Source organism: Cyrtonyx montezumae, unplaced genomic scaffold (genome assembly GCF_038088225.1).
Source record: "Cyrtonyx montezumae isolate F1298 unplaced genomic scaffold, pur_monq_1.0 scaffold_10, whole genome shotgun sequence".
In the NCBI taxonomy this organism is placed as follows: domain Eukaryota; kingdom Metazoa; phylum Chordata; class Aves; order Galliformes; family Odontophoridae; genus Cyrtonyx; species Cyrtonyx montezumae.
Genome location: NW_027071826.1, coordinates 22,786,878 through 22,814,024, shown reverse-complemented (window position 1 = coordinate 22,814,024; position 27,147 = coordinate 22,786,878). Strand labels below are relative to the sequence as shown.

Sequence of the window (27,147 nt, the reverse complement as noted above, 5' to 3'; positions counted from 1 at the left end):
CATTTGAAAGAAAGGAAAAACATATTTATATTTTCTATTCCAGATATTGCCTAGGTCATCTGGCGTCTGTAAAACAGAGTGGTGAAGCTTCTCATCCAGTTGCAGATCCTTCTGCTCAATATGATCTGCATGAAGAGTGGCAGGAGAGGGTGTCTGTGATCGGGATCCAAGAGCAGATTGGATTGGAGAAGCACTTTCAGAGCCTGCAAATGCAATTTTTAACAGTTACCTTAAAAGCCTTTTCTGTTCTTTTGAGCTACTGAAATTTCTAAACATAACATAAAAGAAAATTGAACTACTTTAATATAACAAATTTGGACAAAAAAGAAAATGATATAAGAACTGCTATCAGATCTCCCTGTGAATGATGCTCCAAAAGACAACAAATTACATGCAGGAAAGGTGAGAGATGAACATCAAAATTAGATAGATGAAGAGATTAACAGAGCTCTGTTTTCAATCAAAATAATTTTAAATTTGTTTATTCTGCAGCACTTTCAGTGCTCAAAATCAGTCAAATTTCTCTACACATTCCTTTACATTAACTTCTCTCCAGTAAAGTATTTAAGCAGAAGTTTTGCAGGAACTAGTTTTTCCAGGTTTATGGATGTGTGTAATTTGATTTATAAATCAAAGCTCAAAGCAGAGACAAATATTCTTTGATGTTTACCTGTTGATTAGAAAATGTATGGGGGGAACGTTCTATATTTAGTTAGAGGAATGTTATTTACTTGAAAAATAATCATACAAGCTTTTTGAATGGCAGTGTGCGAAGGCACCTTCCTATGATCAACACTGAGTAACTTCTCTAGGCAACTACTTCATTTAATCTACAGAGATATTGACATAGGAGCAGCAAGCACTTTTATATTGTTCCTGCACTATCTTCTGCTAAACAAATTCCACTTTCTGAATTTGCTTAAAGATTCTTTCAAAACAGCAAGTTCAGTCTGAATGATCAGACAGCTGTTCCCTACATATCAGCATATTTTAAAGTGGAAGAATTTAAAAAAATATATCTCTTGGAAAAGTGTAACTGATCCAAAAAATACTACAATGATGTGTGAAGTTCAGCATTAGAGATAAGCTAAACTCTAAGGACATAAAAGAAAAGGCAAGGCACTTAAAAATAGTAATTTTCTCAAATTACTGGTTGTTAAATGTTCTTTCTTTGGAAGAGAATTAAACTTATTAAAGAACTTGACAGAAAATATGAAACGTTAACAGAAGAGAAACAATGGTAAACAAACTTTACCATTAAATTGCACCACTAAATTGAAAAACAATGCAGCTTATATTTGAACCTATGAACTAGTTTAAATTATTCATCTATGAAGGACAGATATACATACATATGAACACCAAATTCTGTAAAATGACAAACTGTGGCAATGCCTTTCCTCTTCTACTACTATTCCACACAGAATATTGTTTCACTCCATATTCTCCACTTAGAATTATAGGAGACCATCCACCTGATGCTGACTGCTTGTTTTAAACATACAAAATTAGTGTAAAATACACATTTAAAAGTGATCAAAGAAATCCTTTCCTACTTTTCCATTTTGTTCACTAAGAGAGGAGGAATTGAAATAACTCAAGAGAAAGAGGAAAAGAGTGATGGGGTAGGAAAGTGGGAGGGAAAAAGGAGGGGAGGGAAGGAAAGAGATTTTATATGATAGAAAATAATAGACAGAAAGAATGGTGTAAAATTTGATGATCTACTGGAGTCTTCTAAGCATCAAAGTACTCCAGTACACATGCTTTCAGCTTTGACGCAATGGTCTTAAGTTGTTTCTGCAGGGATCTTCTGGTAACTAAAACAATGAATTCACACTGCAGCCTCCCTATTGTGTGACACTTCACGCATGTGGTTTACACTACACAGCTGCCTATCTTTCAAAGAAAAAATTTCAAAGAAACTCTCTGTTTTCTTCTTACATGTGAATTTGACAGGAATTAGACAATGGGCTCCAACTTTGTGGGGCACTGAATGGATGGTAAAACTGCACAGATCTTGCTTCCTCAGGAAACTTAGTGAAGTTAAATGCAAGTGACACACTAAAGCTACCTCTCTAAAACAGTGGTCCAAACAACAAGAAAAGGTAGCCACAGAACTTTCTCAATGTACAACTCAGTCATAAATTGCAACCTTGTCAGTTATAATGCAAACTTGGACAAAACAACCAAACAGCAATGAAGTTATTAGCATACAAACAAACAGAAAAACACCAGATTTTCTGTGAGGACTTTCAACAAATACACAGCAAAGGGAAGAAAAGTCAAGCTGTTGTTGAACAAGCTAAACAACAACGCTGAAATAGCTATTATCATGCTTCTTTCAACAGAAAGGCAATTTTTGAATGTGAAAATAGTTGCAAGAAAGTGAAGACTGTCCTTAAATATCTCTGAAAATGCAGTTTGATTTGTCACAGAGAACAGAAACTATATATGTGTAAGCTGTCACAGATAAATCAGTACTTGTTCTACAGTTCTATTAGGCATGACAGTGCTCAACAGTTAGGGAACAATAAATATAAAAATGTCTATGGATACCTCTAATTGGATATTATGTCTATGGATATTCACAAAGTACAGTAAGAGATCTTCCTTCTAAGCACTCCTCAGAAAGGAAGATATTCTCTTTCAGAGAGCAGCCCATTCGAGTTGGCTTACCTGCATCATTTCATAATTGCTGGTCTAACCATTATTCTCCCTCTTTCTCAAGAAATATTAGTAAAACAAATAGGTGGAGCCTCAAGTCTGACTGAGGCTGTGAAACTGTAATTTAGTTTGTAAAGGGCTATTTCATGAGAAAAAAAGGAAAAATACTAATAGAAAAATAAGTGACACAAATGGAAACTGATCTTACAAGTCACAATAACATTTTGCATATTACGTAGCTGTCAAATTTCACAACAGACAATACAGTGAGGATAGGATGACTGTACACAAAGGAATCCCATATGAATGCTGCATACTAGTTTGAAAGCAGTGGCAAAGCCTTTCAAGAAAATACAGCTTACTGAAAATTAGCAGCTTGACTACAGTAATATAAAAAATCCAGTAAGATCCAGCTTACATTATGTGCTAACAGTTTTTTTTAATAATTGTTACAGATTTTCTCACTAAGGATTTAAAACAGATTTAGCACCAAGCCAAGGATTATAAAGGTAACTAGTTGAGACAAAAATCTTCCATTTATAATTTCACCCATCAGTTCAATGGCAATGAAAAATAACTGAAATCCAAAAATTCTTATACAGAATAAAGATTCATAGCAGAAGCTGAATCTTTAACTCTTGAGGATGGGTGGAAATTTTCTAAACAAATGATTATTTATTTATTAACTACTTTACCAGTAACAGTTGCAGCTTCAGCAGACAACGGTTGCTGATTGAGACTACTTGTTTCCGAATCTATGTGGAGTGTAGTAAGACTGGCTACTTCTTGTTCCTCAGCACTTTGCTGTTGTCCTGAAATTGCATCAACATCAGTGGAAGCTGGTGTCCCTGCCTCTGTGCCAAAGCTGAAATCTGTATGAGGAAAGAGCTGTATTAACTGATAACTTAAAAATACCACTAATATAAAAGACAAAAGCCTAGCACCTCCAAAATCCTCCATGTAAAACTTGTATGTACATCTCCTATGCTTCCAACACACTGTTGCACAATTTACATAAGATGTAAAAGCAGAAAGTAATTGGCTATTATGGACATTCTCATTTCTGTCACAAAACTGCGACTGAACTTCTGGAGAAGACATTCCTATTGCATGTCCTGTATTCTGCTTAGTCGCTGTAAGTGTACCTAAATGAGAATAAAGTAAAAATAATGGAAAATTACATTAAGGAATTTATTTGCAAAATTTATAAGCTGAAAGAAATAGCCAACTTGTACATTAGAGTACTAACTTCAAACTAAAAATATTATGACAAATGGTATACTGGCAAGTTGCTTTCTCAACACTTAAGAGATGTCACATTGAAACATAGTTTATTTAGCATCACTTAGCTACCTACCATCTCATAGCCATAATACATATAGAAAGACAATAAATTCTTCTACCAAATCAATAGTATTACTCTCTTATGAAATACAAAGAAATCATACTTCTAAGAAACTACAATAATTCCTTCATACAAATATAAAATAGGAACAGATGCAAGAAATCTATTAAAAATAAATTAAGTCATTAAAAAAGCATAGTTATTTTACCATAACACATTTAGTATCTTTATTAATCTATAGCTACACAAAGACCACTGTAAAAATATTCGATGACTTTCTTTACATTTTACCTAAACTTTTTCAGAAGAATTAAAATAAATTCTAAAGCAATCTTTCAATTTTATATTCTGTGCACAGCAGACAAACTCCAAAGACAGTAGTATTTCTTCCTAGCTACTAAGCACTGTCGTTCAACTTTTGTAAGGCAGTGTTTCAGTGCTGTTTTGCTAACTAGTTTACTATACAAATGTTAGCCTCTCTCATGAATTCTGCTTTGTTCCATTAAATTAGTAGTAATATCAATGAGGAATCAAGATATGCTCTCTTTACAGAAGAGTAGTGGCATTTAACTTACAAAAATTAGGAAAACGAAGTTCATAAACAGTCAATCAAAAATGTTCCTACTTTTGGAAAAGTATACTTGCTTTCAAACTTGCGTCCATCATACTGAAAAGCACTGAACGAGTCCGAGTGGCTATCTGAACTGATGAGGTCACTGCTGCCTGCGCTAGCAGGTGACGTCCATTCGGAAGGCACGCCTGGGTCATCTATAGGACGCATTTGGTTCTGTTTGTTCAATACATCAGGCAGGTCCTTTGGAACTTCCAGGCTGCCAGGACTGCTTCCTCTTCTTGTCACATTCTAAATATTGAAGAGATATGAAGTATTTTATAATCTTGGATGGCTTATTTACTTATAATGGGAAAAGCAATCACACATTCACAAATGTCAGTATACAACAAATTGTTCTCAAGCACGTAAGACAAAAAGTGTCATCGTCCTACACAGCCAAGACTTTCTAAAATTGCTAAAACCTCTAAATTGCTAAACAAATCCTGTTAACCTTGGTTTCAGTCATATGCTGAAAAAAAGATTTCAAGAAATCTGCTGAGTTTTGGTCAATAGGCTATGATGCCATAAGCAAAAGTTTAATGTACACAAGTAAAAGAATGTTCCTAATTCACACATTAATTTTCTTATGCCTAAGCCAAAACCTTAGCATTGATTTAAGACGAAAAAAAGACAGCAGACAGAAGAAATAACACATATATATTTGCTCATGTAAACGTATAATGCTCTACTTAAGTCTTTCGTGCAGGACACTGCACGCAGCAGAAAGGGCACTAAAAAGTATGGCTGTTTCCTCCAGAGGAAACTAAAATAAACATAGATAAGCCTTTTTATGAAACAGCTTGAATCCTTTATGTACTGAAAATTAAGGGACTGAAGGTGAACTACATTACCCTTAGTTTCTTCACTTCACCTTTTGAATTCCTGCTACAAATTAGCTATTTACTTGGACTGACAATTCTGACAAGATACAAGGTTTTAGCATTCAATAGATTGCAACCTAAAAGTAAAATAAATAAATAAATAGTACCAGTACCAACTTATAAGACAGAATATCCATTTCTCTGCCAGCAAGATTGCAACATCAGTGGCAAGTTTTAAAATGCATATTCAAGCTTACCTTGGGCTGTTTTGGTTTTTTTGTTTTGTTTTTTTGCTACCTCAGGAATGTATTAATTTTTTATATGCTTATTAGTATTTTTGAATACTGATTAACAATCAATATTCTTGCCCATCTATGCAAAAATGAACAGTGCTCCCTTTTCCTTCTCTGTTTATTTATTTATTTTTTCTCTTCCCCTGTGGTCAGCGGTGATTACTTCCATTTTATTAATTGCAGCCCGAAGTTAATATTTAATATATTTCAAAACAGCATTTTCATCTTGTAACTCAAGATGAAATAAAGTTTGATAAACACAAATTCAAAACGAGTAAAAAGCATAAATTTGAGCAAATTCTACAAATCCTCTGTTGCCATCTACCAAAGATGATAAACTAATTAATTTCTCCAATCACTTTGAAGAATCATCATCTGTTCCTTATTAGCACAGGTAAGATATTCACTGGAAACTTTTTACAGAAGCACATCTTAAGATAACCTTCTTTTCCTTAAAGAAAAACAAACAAACAAAAAAACAACAAACCTAAAACTACACAGCTTTTAAATTATTTCAATTATTATCCATTCAGTTCATTTTTAACATTTTTTAAATATTTCTCGCTTCTTTGACACTTAACACTTAGAACACTCAAATCTCTACCTTTGTTTGGTAAGTACTCAAAGGTAACCAGAAATTACTGACTTAAAATTTATTGACATTTTTCATTGTGATTGATAACCCCAACAACATTGCTTGAAAAGTGTAGGAATAAATAATACATAAAGATGTTATACAACAGAAAGTTATTTAGAAGAAATTATTCATTTCTAAGTGAAAAAAAAGGAAAAAAAATGCCAATGTAGTTTTGTAGTCTGTTGCACTACCTAAAATTGTAGAGAATAGTTCCATACTCCTGTACTCCACTATGGTGCCTAAATACAGCAACACACTAAGGACTGCAGATTTTAATGTAAACATCTGTCGTGCAACTGCCTGTGTACAAAGATCTTTTCAGGTGCAATTAAAACCATTTAATTCAATAAGAATACCCATCTGACAGCTACTTCTGCATTCCTTGAAGAATGAAATTTTAATTGAACTGACATAAAATATGCACAAAATAACATAAGCCTGTGCCAACTGATGCATTATATCCAGAGTAAGATGAACATCTTACTAAGTAGTGAACTGATTTATAGTCATTCAAAAACTATATAAGCGTTCACACATACATGCAGACTTACGTATCATAACATAGAAAGTTTAAAGGCTTACCAGTGCACTACCACTGCGGAGTCTCTCAGCTATAAATTCATCCATGAGGTCAGGAACATTTGTATTGCTACTGCCAATATCACTATCAATAGGGTGCAGCTTTTGACTCATGTCCTCTCTATTAGCTAAAAGCAAATGAATAACTGTATATAGTAAAGAACACATCAACACGTATTCAAAACAAAAGATAACAAATAAAGAAGCCCTGCTAATAAATAGAAATTAAAAATGAAAAATCGCCAAACATGCATTTTAAGACTTTCCCACTTTTTAAGCAGATTCTACCGTAGGAATTAGTAAAACCACTTCGTCCCACTAAGCAGGTGTTAGTCAATTTCCAGTAAAAACTTTAAGAGCAAGAAAGCTTACAGGTAAGCACTACTTAAGGTTGTTAATGCTTGCTTTAAGGATACAGCATGTATTCTTCCTCCATATCACACACACGCACAAAAACGTAAAAATCCTAAAATTTTTATACAATTCCTACAGGTACTTCATCTTCATTGCATTCTTAATGAAGAGCAATGTAGTAGGAAAAGCACACTAGATTACAATATAAAATAATGACAAATGCCAATGTGGCACTGTATACCTTTTATATAAACAGTACAAATTAAAAATGTTATGTAATAAAATAACGTGCTACTATTTGGAATGAAAACTCAATCTCTGGATGGTCAATGGTGATGAACAATTAATTAAGTCCACTCAATTATTAATTTGTATTTTGAAATAATTATATTTCTGTATTTGACTGTGGCTCCTACAAATAACTGCATGATCCTTTGATGTTTTCAAGTTACTTCAGTTAATTTTTTCTCTGTAAAATTTTTTCCCTCAGGGTCCTCCCTCATGGGACCACAATAGGGTTTTAGTTTATCCTAATGTTGAGGCTCTGCTAGATTTTATGGATTTCAAATAAAATGCTTACTAGATATCTTTTTCAGAAGTTGATATTCTGCAGAAAAGCAAAAAACTTTTTTGAGGAACATGACAATCACATCACTGCCCACCTGTCATGGTGCTATGCTTTCACAGACTGCCCTCAGGTGGCATTAACATCTCAACGCAGGATGCATTACAGAATCTGCTGTTAATCATGCCGTGTAACAAGGTGAAAAAAGAAAACCTACATTACTGCTGAAAGTTAATTTATTGTTCGTTTAAGGTTATTTATGGTTTGAACTAAGCTAATGGATATTGGAGCAACAGCACTCTTTTTGATCGGTCCACGGGGGTCTCAAAGTAAGCAAGACCTTCGTGAACATTCACGGTTCCAAGAAATAAAAAAAGCAATGAAAGATGTTGCCAAGATGTAACCGTATGAATTTTGTAAATGTATACAGAAAGGCCTACAGCAGAATTCAAAAAGTTTCACACAAAGCCTCGACTTCTCACAGAACCATCATAACAAAATCATTCCAGTAACAGCTTTCTGCTCAAAACTGCTTTTAAAAAGGGTATCTAAACTGACCATCAAATGTAAATTTGTGGGGCCTATTTGTTTTGGAGGAGGATAAGGAGGAGGGGGATAGGAGGAGGAAGAAAATACACTAAATGAACCAGAAATATAATCGGTCTATCTACCTAGCTGGTAGATAGCCAAGTATTTCTGACAAATAAACTAGTTGGAGCAGAACAGTACATTCTGATATAATGTGCACACGCCAATCGTTCAGTACGCTGAATTTTGAGGCTTTGTACAGTAGATGAAACTTCAAAATTCTCAAGGCTTTGTCTTCATTAGGTCATTTACTGTCTCTTCCTCTTCCCTAACCTGATGGACTTCAGCAGCAAAGAGGTTCAACCAAATATCTTTAAAAGGAAAATTAGTAATTTAAAGTATGTAAAAGTAACTTAGGCTGGGAGAAAAATCAGCTGGCTACAGGCGCATGCACAACCAAACAGGAAAAGCAGTGATCATCCCAAAGCCTTCTGATTGCTTATCAGAGCTTGCTTCAGTTGCATTAAGCCAAACTTGGTGCTGCCTTTCTCCTTTTGCACCCTGCACACTGTCAGTGCTCACCTGCAGCTTTCCTTCCAAAATAGCCCATTACATGACTGTACAGATCCCTCAGTGGAGCCTCTGCTGGCATTCTGTTCTGCCTCTGTGGGGAAACATTTGCCTTCGGCTTCGAAAGAGCATGTACAACAGTTTTATAAACACCACCCAGGGAGCCCTGCTGTTGCGTTGACTCCTGACCTGACGATCTAAATGCATTACGATTATGGAACTGATTAACAGCAATACCTTCCTTTTGCAGCACAGCTGCTGGAGTTTCCATAATTTCCTTACTTTGCTTGCTACTAAGTGAAGCAGCATTGATTGCATCTAGAGGTCTATATATTCCAGGTCTAACCAGCTCTGTGGCAGCTGATGAGTTGGTGCTTGTACTGGTACTGCTGTTGCCACTACCACTACCACTACTACTGAAGCCACTAAGTTTACGAAGTCTTGCTTTCCAAGCAGCCTCTTTGTTCTCAAGAGGATTGTAAAATTGAACTGATTCTGTAGATGGCCTAAAAGTCACGTGAACACTATTTCTTTTTTTAGTTGTTATTTTCATGATTTTGGCCCTATGAGTTACTGTTTCAGATATACTCCTTTTAGTTGGTGACAGCTTGCTTGTACCCGTGATGTGAGGCATTTGAGGGTTAACTTGTGCTTTAGGAAGAATTTTCTTTGCATGCGTAACACATGAGTTGGTTACTTTTTCGTTAAACTGAACACTTCTATGCTTCTCAGCTAATGCTGCTTCCACAGCTGAATCAATATCAGCTTCAGTGGCTGCTTGCCTGTATAGATATCTTTTTCCTTCTTTGATGCTAGGACTACTTGGCCCATGATCAAACAGACCTTCACACTGTTTATCGATATTTAACTGTCTGACTTTATCGAGTGCTTCATTTCTTGCAAAAATGTCTATTTGAGAAGGTGCAATATTACTTATAAGGCCACTTTGGTTTTGTTCTAGGTGCAGCTCTGGGTTATCAGGTTTTTCTGCAACAGTGATGCTATTCGTGCATTGACCAGTCTGATCACTATTTTCTAATCCATCCAGTGGTAATCTATCATTCCTATTTACTGAAGTATCACCTTCGTGAGCAGACGCCTCACATTCATCTATCTCAAAGTTACCGCAAAGTTCTTCTTTTTCTTTAAGATATTCTCTCAGAGAGGAAAGAAGATCATCTTCACCTTCAAGGTCAACATACTGGTTTTGTTCAAAGGTTGTGTTTGCAAATTCTACTGGCCCTATTAAATGACAAAGATGGTCATAAATACTATCCCCAACTTCCAAGGAGGACTCTCTGCTATTTGAATCAGTAATATGGCTTTCAGTGGATCTATGCATTGTAGAGGTCTCAGTGGAACTCTGTAAACTTGGAGCGTGATGGGATGAACTGTCAATGACAGGAACTGCACCTTTGGCTCGTTCAACTGCGAATGGTTCCAGGATGTCAGAGGTGCTGCTACTTCGTGGCAGTGGTTGTTCCTCACTTAATGCACCAAAAACTTCACTTGGAGCATCCTCACTCTGTGAAAAATGTCTGACTCGAGGTGGACGTGGAAGAATTTGAGCATCATCAATGTCTGTAGGAAAAAAGTGTATGTAATACAAACCAGAATTTATATAGAAAGACAAAAATAATTTACTGCTACATTCTAATTATGTGATTGAAAAAGCCAGAAAAGTCCAGAGCCTTGTTTAATTAAGTACAATGAAAATACTTTTTCAGTACTAGAGTGTTAAAAACAAACGCACAGTATCCAGTACAGAATGCAATATAAATGAGTTAGACCATCAGAACAGTTTTAAATGTTAACATGCATGAGAACAAACAGTGAGACCATGGAACGTTTGGAAATAACAGTTAAAGCTAGGGCTGTGCCAATAAGTTCAATAATTCAAGCAATATTGTTCCAACTACCTTGAAGAAATGTTTACCTGTAATATAAATTAGCTTAACAGTACTACTCCGTCATGGAATTTACATCTTCAGAAAAAAACACAACTCCAAAGAGAACAGGTAAGTTTTCTGGCAAATTAGAACGGTCTACTAAGAGATAAACTATTACTTTTTTCATAACTTGTGTGGATACACTTAAATTACTGAAATAGCAGAAACAAAAGTAATGTAAAGTCATAAATATTACAGCAAACATAATATAGCAAATACCCGAGGACTTTGAAATATTTCTTCTAAGTTCTTAAATGACAGGGAAGAGCTGGAGAAGATGACTATAAATTATGGATGATATATATTTATAATAGAACTTTTTTCCCTAAAAGGATGCTTTGTGAAGCATCTCATCTTCAAATTGCAAAACTAAATACTAAATGGAAGCTAACCTCCCCATCTTCTTCCAGGTTTACTCAAGGAAATCCTAAGAATTATCAAATTAAGAACCCTGCTATTGAACAAATCCTGCAGCCACACAACAGTTAACACTGGAGTAAAATCACTTTAACTAAAAACAAGACAAGAACATTTGTTATGACCATTTAAATTAATAATTCCTTGTCTCTATTGAGGCTACTAATACTCCACCATCAGTATAAATCATAGTTAACTGCAATAATAACTGTGGTTTCGACATGGGACTCTGAGGAAATGTACAGAAGTACGTTCAGCCCACTTCATGTCATCCACCAAAATAAATGACTTTCATACTTCTCATCAAATTTCTTGATAAATAGGAATACTGCATACTATAAAAATCAATGATACAGGCAAGGACAAGGGTTTCTTCAAATAATTGCATAAATTCAGGACTTTTTAATGGGATAAGAACTCGAAACATAAGGTAAAAACAGCTTAGTCAGTTTTCCATTGGCTTCATTTTCATTGAAGCATTCATTCTCCAGTTTTACTTTTTAAAACCTATCACTTGTAGCATTGCTTTTAAAAACAGAAATAACAATAAAGAGCTTAAATTATCACCAGCAACACTTACTTACACTTACACCCACAACAGACAGACTTACCTTGTTGTTCTGTCTAGAAAGTTTACCTTCAGCACTGCAGTGGACCTTAAATTTACTGCATTTACTTAAATTCAGCATATCACACAATTTAAACCTGTAATGCCTCTATCAATTCTGACGTTATTGCCAAAATAAAGAAATTACGTTGAATTGATTTTAAAAGACTTCAGATGATTACTTCATAGATATCAACACCTATTTCAACAATATTATGATAATCCAAAGTCACCTTAAATGACCATTTTGAAGTGCTCATACTTTTCTGAGAAAGTTAGAGCTGAAACTGAATTTTGTCATAATTTCCTTCTGAGCAAAGCACATAACCTGGAGGAATCAGATACATTTGCACTTAATGTTATATGTTGAAATAAGATGAACAGTCACTACTTCCATGCTCAATTTTTCAAGGAAGTTATAATTTGAAAATTAAACTTAGACCTGATTCGAAGTTTACTGAACTGTATAGAAGCTACTAGACAAGACACAGAAGTCTACAGTGAAAAAGAAAGTAGACATACAAGCTCCTTCAGAAAATAAACATGAACTGAAAATCGCTGTATAATGCACAATTTATTAACCCTTTCCTCTCTCTTCAGCTTTCAGCAACAGCAAAAAGCATGTTCCTATTCAGCTTATTACTAACTATACAGATTAATATCATCTGAAATGAAGGGTGCCTCTCTTTAGCTATGTTTGTTATTTCAGATTATTTTATTGATTTAGGCAGATATTAGCATGGATTATTCTTAAACAGTTTCTGTGCAGCTTTAAGAAATTGGCTTTAATGAAAGCAGCATCTGAGGATCACAGGATGCATCTAAACAAGTGCAATATTATTATCAATGAAATTAATATGATAAACTGATCTCATCCTGGGCCTCAATAATGCATCTTTCATGTTTTATAAACTCTATTTTAACTAAAGTACCAGCCTAAAGATTGCATACTATGCAAGCATGCAGTGCTTATGATTTTCTAGGATGTTAAAAATTACTGTATGGAGAAGTCCAAAAGCATGCCAAGCAGCTCCACACATTGAAATAAATTCAGCTAGATTTATTTCAATGTTGATCCAGTATTACTTAATAGGTGCTCATGTATGTGTGAACAGCACATACAAATACACAAATATTTTCATACAAATCTGTAGTGCTTGTGCCAATAGAAAATTCATTTTTGTAGAACAGAAGAAATACATTGTTATTGCAGTACCAGCACTGAAAATACAAATAGTGTTTTAAAATCCAAATGAACAGCCTCCTTGGAAATCAGAGCTCACACTGGCACGCTAGTTACAGTCAAAATGGGACTCTCCAAACACATCAGAATGGTTGCTGCAGAGAGCTGTATCTTTGACAGTACACGTACGTGGAAGAAATAGTCTGCTACTTAATATACACGAGTAAAGAAGGGACTGAAACTGGCAGTTCTAGCTAATCTCAATTGATTGCAACTTTCCTTACACCAACCTAACCTTCTCTTTTTCTGCTTGAAGGCAGAAAGAAAAGACAGCTTTTCAAAATGAGGTAGGAGATAGGTATGCAAAAATACAAGCACATTCTGGCAGTACATAATAAAGTACAATTTTCAGCATACAGTTCTTGATACTTCTTAGGTAACAGAAGCACTCAAGAAGTGCAAAAAAAAAGTACCTATTTTCCTCACAAAAAAAATTACTAATTATTAAGTCCTATTTGTATGTAGCCTTCCCAATGAACTCTTTGTTTTTCACTCATTGAGACAAAGACATAATATAATTGTCAGCCTTACACTTTAATTTCTACCCAAGGAACAGCTGCAGTAAAAGAAAAAAAAAAAGACAATATTATCTGTAACATTTTATATGAGTTAATCCTAACCATCTTATCTATTTGCTGAAAGAAAATTATCCAAAGAAAACTACTGTGAAAAATTATAGCCAATCATCCTGCACGATCAAACATAACATTACAGAAAATTATAAATCTGTAAATACAGATAATTTGGAGAAATAAGCAAATCACATCACTTCAGAATTCAAAACTGTATATGTGTGTATATATATATATATAATTTTTTATATGTTAATAAAAATCAGCCATTCTGTAAAGCATATTAAAGGATACCATACACTTTAGAAAGTACTTTTTTCATGGGAATTATATCATTATCATGGTTGGCCACATGAAATCCAACACTGAAATGAAGAATTTAAGTAGAAAAATGTAAATGGCAGGTCAAACTAAAACTTTCTCCTTTTCCTCCCTCCCTAATCACAGACAAAATCTTTAGATTTAGCTGTACTCTCCAGGGATAGCAGTAGTATTACTGCTTACCAAATAATTATAAAAACAAGATAACCTTCTCATTTTAATTTTTATGATAGTAAACATTGGCACAGCACTAACTTCTAACAGTTCCAGAATGAATTGCAAAATAGCATGATATTTTACATAACTCAAAATATTCATTCTTAATCTCTTCCCCTCTCCCCCCATCCCCCAAATACTTTTACTTTCAAAAAATTAATGATTTTGCAGGATTTGAAAGCAGAAGGTTTAAAAAAGTGATAAAGGGGGTGCAGAAATTAGCAGAGGTGGCACTACCTGAAAGCTCATCAGAAAGGGGAGTGAGAACAATATCAGGCAAGAAGGGTTTGGAAGTATGGATCAGAACAGGAGCACTTTTAGCACTGCGTATATAGGCCGATGGCAGAGCACATTCACCAATGGATCGGCTTCTCATGGCTTTAAAAAGGAAAAGAAAGAAGTGGGGAAGGAAAAAAGAAGAGTGACTATAATGAAAGGCTTGTGTCACAGAAAAAGCAGCAACAGAGAAAACAAAGATAAAAAGGAAGAAAATTTAAAAATTAAAACATTTCAGCACGGCAGATATTGGCAGAGCTGTAAGAAAGAAAAAAATCAGTGGACACATAAGACATTCTGAGTTTTAAATTTTTATGTAAAGCAGTAACAATGCCTTTATTATGACTATTACAGAGATTTTGCATTCTAAAACCAAGAAACTAATTAACAGTTCTTTCCCATTGCATCAAGGGTTGAAAAATCAAAGTTTAAACCACTCCACAAGTACTCAGAAATTTAGATTTTTTTTAACAGAAAAACAACTTACTCTACATCTATATCTTTCTACTTTCCTTTGGATTTCTCATAAACAAGTATCTCTAATTTTTACCCACACCTGTAGTCTTGAACTCAAGATTCTCAGAAAGAGATTCAGAAGTGTAATAAGAAAATAAGTGATTATATGTGGAGAAACTTCCAATACAGTACAGTATACTTCTGCATTAAAAATGAAGAGACTGTAGTGAAACTGTCAACACAAAGCGTTACATTCTTATTTTACTAGATATCAAATGAATTTTGCTAAACTGATCCTAATTAGCCTGTTTGTATCTCACCTCCTGCCAGCAGTCCCCGAAGAAAGCTTACATAAGAATTGTAGCAATAGGATCAAGCTTCTAAGTATAGCTTTTCCAACAGATTTGAAGTGAACCCTCATTACGCTCAATTTCCTTTGTCAGATTAAGATATAGCAAGATATATTGCATTCAATCTGAAAGTACACCAAAAGCTCTGCAGAAATTAATACTCATAGTTTCAAACAGTTTCCTTTTCAGATTTTTGCAAAATTGAAAACTTACGCTAAAATAGTTATTGATAAACCTATTTTAAGGAAACTTCAGTGCATCTTAAACATTGCCAGCACAGTATTTAAGTAGTCTTGAACTTTTGTATGCATAATTTCAAAACAACATGGAATATACCCTCCAAAATGTCAGTGCTTCTGATCCGTATGGGAATCATAAGAACAGAATGGAGTACAGAAAAACTTGTCGTCACACTTGCACATCAGGTTAGAGAACTGTCCCTAACACTCAACTTGAGCAGGCCAACATATGTAAAGCAGAAAACACATTTGACACATACAGCACAACTTAAGCAGAATCTTAACATCAATTAAAAAAAAAATTCAGAAAGACAAATGTTTTAAAAATGAAGCCATTCACTTAAGCTCATAAGACAGAAAGCAACTTTTTTCTTTTAGAAAAAAAAAAAAAAGCAACTACCTGCACAGTTGTAACTTCTCTTTTAGAGACAGAATGTTAGAATTTTGAATACAGCAATAGTTAGCTGCATTGCATTCATCATTATGCATTTTTAAATGAATCTAGGCAAGTCAAAACAAACAAACAAACAAAAAAATCAAGCTATATAGAAAACAGACCAAACTTTTGAGATTGGATACTATGCTGCATACAAATCATTAAAAAGAAGAGTCATTTCTAATTTGACTGAATCTTTCCTACCATTTTACATTAATTCAAGCAAGAGGAGACAGAATTTCACACTGACTGTTTGGAAGGTGGAAATTTTAGAGAAACTTAAAGGTAAAATAACTTTGAGATGCTGTAAAAGGAAAATGTGATCTCCCTGGATATTTATTTTAAACAAGATGTGTCACATTAAGCCAAGTAGAGACAGGTCTGAGACCAGAATGGGGACTTGGTATTTGTTGCTTTAAAACCTTCCACTATTGACTACAGAAAAAAAGCAGATGAATGGAATCCCAAATTCTTTCCATCCTGATATTTTTATAGGACTAGAATCTGCTGCCTAGGCTATAAATTCCAGACCTGACCCTACAGAAGATTTTTCAACCCATATGCATATCACATTTAAAGGCCCTTTACCAAAAATTACTTTACATAAGTTCAGGCTAAAAATGTACACACTGCATATCAGAAAAGCTGTGATTTTTGTTTGAGTAAACCACATACACACAAACTTGGTGCAGCAATAGATGTGCGCTGGCATGAAGATGGCTCAAAAAACAAAGGTGTGCAGATGTACACAAAATGTGTACAACATAAAACAGACGAAAAAGAAATCCCAGCTTTTTCTTACCATAAAATATTCAACATGCACATCTCCCCTACTCAGATATAAAGAATATATTACTCATAATCACAGGAAATATACTATATATCAGATATCATCCAAGGTCTGTCTCAGTTCCAGATTTTGCTTGTGGCATACTAATAAATTGAAGGAGACAATCTGTCCAGCAAAATGCTCTGAAGAAAATTTAACTTACTGTCAAGTGGTTTTTTAATACATGACCCTGTTTTAAATGGTAAAAAGTTAGGAAACACCTGAATAGGTCTCTTAGAAGATATGAGACAGTAACAAGGACATATGCTTTTGTAGCATAAGCTTCATCCACATCTTAAAAACTGAAAAGTTTGGGACTAAAGAGCTGGCAACTAAGTTTGGGCTTTTAATCTTTTAAAATTACCCTACCAATACTGAGATGCTTGTCCACAGGTGGTATTTAGATCTGAAATTTTAACTGGTTATTACAATACAAACTTGGCTTGTTAATATCAAATATGTAAGTAGACAAGGAACCAAATGAAGGAAGCTAAAGTACAGTGAAACAAAAATCAGATTAGTTTGCTACTTATGAGGTCAATACACAGCTTGATTAGATAAACTCAATGATTTTAGGGCTAACATCATATAATTAGACATCTTTCAAACAGAAGAAAAACAAAACCATTATAAAATTGATCAAGTGGTATAGCCTTCTTACAGAGTATCTGAAATAACAGTATGAGAGGACGAAATCGAGGGAGAAATTTTAACATGGGCTTTACCTTGTTAAGACAATTAAGACTTAAAGAGAAAAACATTGCTACAGTTCATCACAGCCTATTTACAGAGAAGCAGAAATTACATTTAAAGTATCCATGATTGGAAGGAAAACTGTTGAGTCAAGGTAGAGCTGTCATCATGAGATAAAGGAAAAGCTGTGCAGCATCTGAATGCATGAAATAAGCATTCTTGGAGTAATGCTTACTACTAATCAGCTCTGCCTCCCAAATAGATGTCTTCAGATGCTACTAGTAAACAAAATGTAAAAATGGAGTAATATAATTTTTTTTAAGTGTTCACATAGAAATGTTGTTGAAATAATCTGACTTAGAAAAAAATAAAAATCTTCTCTTTGTGAATAGAATAACGTTAATTTCTGAAAAGCTAATATAACTGCATATATATTCAACTGCTAATATGCATTCCTGCTTCCTAAATTGTGTCAGATTGTACCTGCTCCCAAGAAGTATCAGTGAAGAAAAAACACAAGGACTGAAGCAACTACTATTATAGAGAGAGTGAAAAGGCATAAGTTCTTTTAAATGAAAAAGTGAAGAGAGTTTAACCTTCCTTCACATAAAGGATAGCACTGAGATCCTCAAGATGAGAAAAGAGAATAAAGAAATCTGAAGTCCAGTTCAATAAGGTATTGTACACAAATCATACAAATGTAAATGAGTCTTCTTTTGAGCAATCCACCTAAAGCACTGTCTAGTATCACTCATTTCTAACATAGGAAAGATCATCTGCAAGTAATGAAATTAAAAGAAGACACTTCAGAAACAGTGAACTGCACACATTTGCACCAATCTCTCATTAACACAAAATTCAGGGTACAGTAAAAGACAACAGGTTTTATGAACTATGCAGATATATATGTATTTCTTGCACTCTTATTTCTGCAGTTGGAAAATATTCTACCTATTTTGTGCACTATTTATGAAAACATACACTTAAAGAGCCACCTATCTATAGCATTGCTCAAACCATTCCAGCTTTCTTTTTTATACTCTTACAATGGTACTATTTTTCTAATGTAGCCTAAGCATGCAATCAAGCTTATTCAAAATTAAACCATAACTGCATTACTTTTACTTATAACTACAATTATAGTAACAGCAAGCTATTCAGCTATCTCCAAAACATGCAAGACTGCACAATTTACACTTACATCTTCAACTAGTTATTTAAGAAAGTATACTTTTGTGGAAAAACGTTAACCATTTAGCCACAAAACCTATTATTAATTCCTTCCCATTTCTCACATGTCACTTATGTCAGCACTTACAGATACATACCAACAGTTTTCTGCCGTACTATGCTTCTCGCCTTTTCAGTTCCTGGAGATCCAGTGGTTGTAGCACTTCGTTGTCTCATTGGTGCCTGTCCAGGCTGGTCACGGCTCCAGCCTCTAGAAAAGGACTTATCCACAGAGGACTTAGGGAATTCATGTCCAACTCCTGCAAAAATAGAATTGCAAATCCATATACTTCTATGCTGGTATCACCAGAGAGTTGTGTTCTTTCAGAGAGATTTAATATTGGATAGAATAAATTATCAGAGCTAGCATGATTTTAAAAGCTAAACAGCAAATTACTATTTTATTTTTAAGTGTCTCTAAACCCACTCAGCATTTACTGAGGGATCCTGAAACTGTTTCAGAAACACTGTTGCTGTTAAGCTATTGTGATTTTCTTTTGTGATCAATCAATTCCAAAATCACATGAAAACTGGTTTTCAAACAATCACAGACAAAATGTGTAATTATTGAAATTTTTCCTCCAATATTTGCTGTTTCTATTAGACAAAACACGCAAAATCATATATTACATACCATTAACAATGCAGTTGTTTGTCAAATAACTTTGTGACTTGAGGAACATGAAATAAAGACAAGATATTTTAACACCAAACATATAAGTAAAACAGATGGTGGGCTCAAAGAACATGAGTTTTTAAAAATTCACACACAAAAAAGAATAGTTTTAGAAGATTAAGAAAAGGTGTAACAAATTCAGAATTGACATTTAGATCAAAGTAAATACAGCTCAAAAGAGCAGCCTTCCAAAAACTGTTAAAAAAAAAAGTCCCAGTGAACTGAAAAAAACATTTGCAACATATTTCCTTACCCACACCGAACTGACTCACGATCACAAATTGTGATCACAATTACAATCATTAAAGGGCATCTCCTTGGAAAGTGTGCCTTAATAGTGCACATTCATTATTATTAACAAATAAGCATGGCTAAAAATATTGGCATTTAAGAAAATGCCTATTTTCAAAACCCACTAGAATTAATTCTGGAACCCATAATTAATAATGGAGGCTTTCTCTGTAATTCTGCTACTGAAAGTTAACATAAAACTCTTCTCACGTGGCTATGTAAGGGTGATGCAGACAGTTCAAAATACTTTTAAAGACTATATTCAAAATAAAAATACACATTCTTATCCAATGTCATACTTATTTTTTAAACTAACTTATGGACAAATGAAGAAATCTATATGCTACAGGCAAACAAGAATGCATGGTCTGGAACAAAATCTCAAGGTCAACTGAAGAAAAAAGTACGTTTGTTCAGCAGTCACGTAGTAGAAGAATAAAATGAAAGTGTGAATAATGTCTGTGCCCAAGATGAGGAAAGCATGCAAAACGTCTTTATTACAAACAGCTTATAGCAATATTCTCTTTAAGATAGGGATGGATTATTTCTCACTCACTAAAGAAGTAGTGAGTACTTTCCCACAAGTCCGAATGGAGAACCATATCATTCAGAATACAGAGAGATTAAAAAGTAGGTTAAAACCATATTTTTTCTCCATCCTTATTACTCATCTTACACATAGTTCTGTCTCTTGCTATTAGATCTCAAAGCTCTTTTTCAAGAAGATCAGAACTATTATTCACATTTTACAGAAGACTAAAGCAAGGTAGAAATCATTTCTCACTGTGATATGCAAAAATTCAGTTTCTAATCTGGGAATGGAATCCAGGTTTTGCTGATCTCAGTTCAGCATTCTATGCAGAAGGACAGACTTCCCATCTCAACAGTAACAATATAAGCAAGTAGCTACCCTCTCTCCCTATGTTTTGTCCCACAGCGTATTTTCTGCATCATTTAGGAATTAGTTTAAAAATTGATACCACTAATATGGCACTAGTATACTTTCACCTCAACAGTCAGTCACTTTGACAAGACCAATCTTCACTATAGTTTAGCAGTGAGTTAGTGCTCAAAACTGCACTCATCTAACATTCCACCTTTAATCAAGACTCATAAGATTCCAGGATCAATATTCCAATCATGCTTGCAATAGTCACTTTCTACCTAGCTAATTGTCACCAGACATGTAATTTTCACTAATTTCAAGACACTACAATTGAAGCCTCAACTATTTAATTGTTTTGATAACAGTAGAAAGGTGTAACTCAGGGCAGCATAAAATTCTTGGTTTAATTCTACACACCTTTAAGAGTTAAATTCTGTACCAGTCTATTTGATGGACTGAACATTTCTGGTAGGATTTTGTGATGGTTATAAAAAGCAGCTTTATCTTAACAAATTTATTATTATGTTATTTTAGGTGACAAATAGGCCTAATTAGGTATACTAGACTAAAGCTCTACTGACCTAACATCTCATTAGTTCTTCCCAAACTCTTACTATGAGCATACAATGTTGTCTTACCTTTGCCTTTGTGTTTTTTCTGCTTCTGCTCACTCAACTTATCCAATGGCAGATCACTGAGGTCCAGACTATACAGGTTTCTAGCCAACACTTTAGTTAGTGTCTCCATTGTCAGTGACCACTCAGTGGCCAGCTCTTCCCAGTATGTCAGTGACGACATGACAGACAGTAAGTCATCCCAAAGCTCTCGAGAGATGTACACATTTAGATTTGCTTTGATCCAAGCTACTATAAGAGTCTAAAAGAGTAAAATGAGAAATGTTGGTTTATCAACAAAAGATGACAATATTCAAACATTACTGCTTAAAAAGAAGTACTTAATTGACAGAAATTTCTGTGCTCATTTCCTCGCCATTACACACAGACTTTTCATGAATAATCAAGTATTACATTAATGTGAAGAACACGTTCTTTTGATTTAAATATAGGAACAACTAGTTTAACTCCTGTAATATCTTTTCATATCTTACAAGTTTTGACAGTTTTATAACACTGTTCTCAATTTGTTCTCATCACATTTGTAACTTCACTATCTTTTTTTTTGTTTTTAATTTTCCTACTAAAGAATCTGAGGACATTATACGTTTATAGAGAAGGTATCTTAACAACATTTTGAAAATACGAAGTTTGAAATCATCTACAATAGCTTATGGAAAGGAATACAAAAATCACTTTATTAGACATAGATAGCACAGCAAACTTTGTGCTGGTGTTGGCTAAAATTCTATTCAGTAACAGAAGCAGACTAACACTGCATACATTTCCAGTTACCTGAACTCAACTAATGAAGTGCATTTCTTTTCAATTTCACTGTAGTGTGAAAACAATTATTAGAAAGCCATTAATGATAGACAGCTTAAGGTGTAGCCAGATGCTTAACCTATGCCATTCACATTATCGGGATGATTAATGATTTAAATTGACAATTCAGACAACAGGAGTTAATGCATCTTGGTTAAAATTAAACTGAATTAATTAAATTGAATTTATGTTTAATTGCCTGGAAAAGAGGTCCTGCAAGTCTTCCTGCTAAAGTGGAGTTTTTTCTTCCTTGATACTGCAAGAAAGTTTGGGGTGGTATTTTCAGCACAGATTCAGTAACTCTGAGCAGCACAAGTAGCATTTGTTCCCTGCAAAGCAATATTAGAGTCAGCGTTTTGTTATATTTCTGTATATACCAAGATACTTCTAAAGATAATGGCTGAGCTTGATTTTCTCAAATATGCTGCAAACAGCCTAACTTGGTTATAGTAAAAAAAAAATTATGAAATTACAAGGTTTTTTTTGTTTTTTTTTTTTAATAAATGACAGGTTTTGGCAATGTAACATTATCATAACTATGCTTCATTAATTATTTTGTGTGGCATAGAATCACCATCATCACAGTCAAAAGTCACATCTTTAAAACGAGAAAATAAGGAAGAAAATAGCAACTCAGTGGGATCTGTTTTCTTTTGTTTTTCCCAAATTCCCCATTGTTGATTACTTGTTACTTCACGAGAGGTGACAAATCTTACATGACATTTAAGGTACTTACCCAGGAGATACTAGTGACAGACTGAATGCAAGTCACGTTAAAATGGAATAAATCAGCCATTTCATATCCCCTTGCTACTGCTTCCTTGCAATAAAGGTGGCAATATACTACGTTATTAGAGACAATTACTTAAAAGAAAGGGGGAAACAATGCAGATGACTTGGTAAGAGGGTCCCTTGTTCCTGCTATGCAACTTAAACACTGGAATGGAACAACACAGTTAAGTAGTAAATGGATTCTTACACAAATGTCTAAAGCTGAAATTAATTGCAGATGAAGAGCAACCCACATATCATTAAGTAATTATCCAGACTGAACTGAATGTATTTGTCTATTTTCAAATAAGACTGTGAAGCTTCATATGTGACTTCATACTTAGAAGTCCAGTACTTGAGCAAAATGTCCTGGAAAAAAGCCATCACTAGCTACTTAATAGTAGTCCATGTATACCAGCTTATTTCTTTTTTTTATTGAGGCTAAGCTGTCCCAAACTAGCTAGTGTTTACTATCACCTTTAGCAGAGGAGTTCACCAATTCCTGTATGGCAAGTTGCCTGGGATATTAAACCTCATGAATTTATTGATTTAGAGAAACTGATTCACACAGTCAATACTGTCCTATTGTGTTTACTACCAAGAACATTTTCACATTTATTTTGTAAAATAATAAGATAAAAAAATTAGCATTTTACCAAGTCTTCTTGTCCATAGTAACTTGAACTACCATGTGACGGTAGATATTAAGAATGCGTTTACACATGTCAGTGTGTTCATCCAGCAGAGTTTTAATTTCATTTGCAGGTTCAAGAAAGAATATGTTGGAAGAATTTATTATAAAAACCTGTGAGTAAAAACAAAATAGATGTAATGAATTTGAAGCACTTCAATATTTTCAACAAATCTGTTAATAGTAATGAAGAAATACATGCCCTCTAAAAGGGCACAGGATTCCTTTGTAAGAATACTATATTGTATTCCATTCTTTATGTACTAATATCATGAGTTTTACTAGCAAGAGGAAAATTAAATATCAAGTCTATTCCATACCTGTAATACTGACTGCACTCCTGCTCGTACATTTAGCTCTTCAGAGTCAACCTCAGACAGTTTGTGCAAAGTCTCTTGGTAACAGCCATTTCTTGCCCAGTTTGAGTTTCTAACGTGACTGGAGTTCATAGCTTTTTCCTGAAAAATATTTTGCTCTTAAAGTTCACACTGATTTTTTGACAGGTATTTAGGTTTTGTATTAAAGAAAGAACTTTGTAATAATAAACAGTAGACAGAAGTTTAACATCTATCTTAAAGACAACACTGTGTTTTAAGAGGCTTGTAGGAATTATTTTCAAGAATCTAGTTAAATACCTGCTATTTTCATCACCATTTTATTTGTATATAATTTGTTCTCAGCTGAAAGCTAGCATACTTTACTACTATACAAACTATATATTGAATATATATATTTAATTTTAAAACTTGAATAAAATACAAGAAATTACAGATAATGGAGCAAATTGGTAGTTCATACACATACTGTTTAATTGCCATTGCTTCATTCCCCCAACAGATGCTTTAACATCAAGCTAAACCACATACAGTCTGTTGAGAAAGCCACTTGGTCTCAGCCTCTGCCTATTATGCAAAAGATGCAGAAATAGCAGTCAACAATATTTTACCTCCTCTCTATCTTTTGCTTTCTCTGATGAATTGTGGTCTACAACATTTTCATCACAATCTACAGTTGCACATTGCATTACTTCTTCAGGTTCTTTCATAAATAAAGGCTTATCTTCTTGCTGAATCCATTCCTGATACACCTTTACTACTTTCCTCATGGCAGCTGCTTCACATATTGGCAACAGAAATGCCTGGGAGTAGAAAAAGAAATCAGCAAAAACCCAATTACAATACTTGAAAGAATACCTAAAACTGTGTGGCTTCAAGCTACACCTAGGGCAGAACATTTTAAGGTACAAAGTGTATCAAGTCAAGAAGCAACAAGATCAACTTCAAACTCACTTAAGCAGTGCACTATAATGTGCAAGCTCTAAGGGATAAAAAAAAAAAGTACAACCACTGTAGGATCTTAACTAGTAACTTTCTGTAGGATTTTAACTAGTAACTTTCTCACAAGCCTAAATGTTCGCTCACTTTTTTAATCTGTAATATGAAAGTGCGCGGACAGGAGATGCTTTATCAAGAAAACTTGAAAACTTCACTGCCAAAGAGATACACGTGAGAATCCACACAGGCAAATCTATTCAGTGTCTGGAATGCTGAAATTAAAACCTAAATACTCATCAGAAGTATGCAAAAGAAATGAGTAGAAGCTTCTTCTATGATACCTTCCATTTAGAGGTCTTTGAAGAGTAGAGTTAAATCAGTTCTAAACTGCTAATAAAAATGCAAGCAATATTCATTACTCATAGTCATATATCTTACTCCCATCTAAAAGAGATTCAGAGTAGTAGCCTTAAAACTAATGATTCACTGAAAAGACTTCAGAATTACTGTTTTTTTTAAAAATCATTTGAATGTCAGCATGATGGCTGATTTCTGCCCTCTTCAGGACGTTTTATGTAACTGCTGTGCCTGTAATAAGTAGTCAGAGATAAGGAACTGTTAATATTAGTCAGGTTTAAACTAGCTATAAGTACATTTATCAAAGACTGTAATGACCTAACAGTATTAAAAAAAGCCAACAGATAAACTGCATTAGCACATGGTTTTATGGAGTCTATTGTGCGAGTGTTGAAAACTGACTACGCCTCCAAGGAGTACCCACTTGACACAAATAAGTTCTCTTTCCAAAAATGGATGTGTCATATGAGTATCACACTAAAAATAAGGGTGAAAAATATCACACTAGAAATAAGTGTGGAAAACAAAGGGAGAAGTTCTATAGCTCCATTAATTTAGAATCTACATATGTCTCAAATTGTCAACTCCCACATGGCAGTTTCAATATAGTAAGTCTGCTATTTCCTTTACACATGCATCCAATTTCTTCAACATTTTTTCAAAGTTGTTTAGCTTCTGATAGTCACCTAATTCAAGAATATCAATTTCATCCAGAAATACTGAAGTTTTTTTAATGTTTAGCTTATTGTTCTTTAAAGAAAACTGTGTCTGCATTTCAACTGAAAGAAGTTTTTCTTTAAGGTTATTAGGAAAAACATCTTTACCTTTAAGACTATTCCAAAAGGCATTAAAAAAGTCTATCTTCCATTCATTCTCTTGATTTGAACTCAAAGCTATGTATCTTTGTATTACAAAGAAAGACTTAATATTCTGGTATATACTCTTAGTTTAAATTTGTGTAGTAAAGTTTCCAGCTACAAAAAAGTATTTTGAGTATGTTCAGCTTATATTTCTGGTTGCAGTACAATTACAAGCAGAATCTGTTACCTTCTGTAGCCATCTGTCTCACTTTTCTGATGAATACTGTCAAAGTAAGGTCAATTGAGTGCTCCCAAAACAGATCTTGAACAGCTGCGTACTCCTAAAGGAGGCTTATATTTAAGTTTGGTTGTGAGTTATAACAGCTATGGGATTGATGTATGGAAAGATAAAACATTCCTATTGAACTGAACTGTAAAGTCTAAACAAAACACTCTCAAGCTGGTTATGAAATAAACAGAATTACAAAAAGCAGGGTCCAGAGACATTCTACATAAGAACGAAAGATTCTGAAATGTTTTCTAATTCTTAAATTTTAAAGGCAAAACAGTAAAATGTACATTTTTATAATGCTCTAGTTAGCAAATACACTTGAAAATAATATGACATGATGATCACTTATAGTATAATTTTACTGTTCTTGTATTCTAAAGAAGGCTTTTTACCTGTCGAAAAATCTCAGTTAGAAAATTAACATTAGTTCTTTTAGAAGAAAAGACTTTGCGGACAATTTCAATATCAGTTAAATGTTCTTCATCAATACTGCAGAGGCTAGAAGAACTTGGTTCTCTCTCTGTTAGAGTACTTGTATTAGAATGAGATTGCTCTGGCTCTGCACTTCTATCCTGCTTGTCAGTATTGTCATTTTTGCTGTCTTCTCTTGAAGCCATGCTAGCAGCTGCTCTCTGAAAGAGAAATTAAGAAAGTATTTCATAGAACGTTTTAGTAATAGAATTTGAACTGCACAATTCAAATCACACAGAAGTATACTTTAAAACAGTACAGAGAATTCACGAAGAACAAAATATAAAATTTACTGCATTTCAAAGCTTTTCACCTCTACTCAACTAAAACACAAATATTTAGCAGATTAAAAAAGAAGAAAAAAGAACTACAGTGACTCCTCCTAAACTGAATTCT

The 27,147-nt window shown here is 34.0% G+C and overlaps 1 protein-coding gene across 2 annotated transcripts in view; it reads right to left on the bottom strand.

The window, feature by feature from the left end:
• RALGAPA1 (Ral GTPase activating protein catalytic subunit alpha 1) overlaps positions 1–27,147 on the bottom strand; it is a 115,439-nt gene that overhangs the window by 64,123 nt on the left and 24,169 nt on the right. Inside the window, exons 10-23 of one of the 2 annotated variants that reach the window (XM_065752798.1) lie at positions 26,673–26,912; positions 24,504–24,695; positions 23,878–24,015; positions 23,523–23,671; positions 22,295–22,424; positions 21,295–21,532; positions 18,902–19,063; positions 14,532–14,672; positions 8,982–10,550; positions 6,956–7,080; positions 4,655–4,871; positions 3,609–3,809; positions 3,360–3,536; positions 51–203 (exon numbers count right to left, since the gene is read on the bottom strand). In XM_065752798.1, the coding sequence (XP_065608870.1) occupies positions 51–203; positions 3,360–3,536; positions 3,609–3,809; positions 4,655–4,871; positions 6,956–7,080; positions 8,982–10,550; positions 14,532–14,672; positions 18,902–19,063; positions 21,295–21,532; positions 22,295–22,424; positions 23,523–23,671; positions 23,878–24,015; positions 24,504–24,695; positions 26,673–26,912 (3,832 nt within the window). The remainder of the gene's footprint in view (positions 1–50; positions 204–3,359; positions 3,537–3,608; positions 3,810–4,654; positions 4,872–6,955; positions 7,081–8,981; positions 10,551–14,531; positions 14,673–18,901; positions 19,064–21,294; positions 21,533–22,294; positions 22,425–23,522; positions 23,672–23,877; positions 24,016–24,503; positions 24,696–26,672; positions 26,913–27,147) is intronic. The other variant, XM_065752806.1, reaches the window with a different exon arrangement.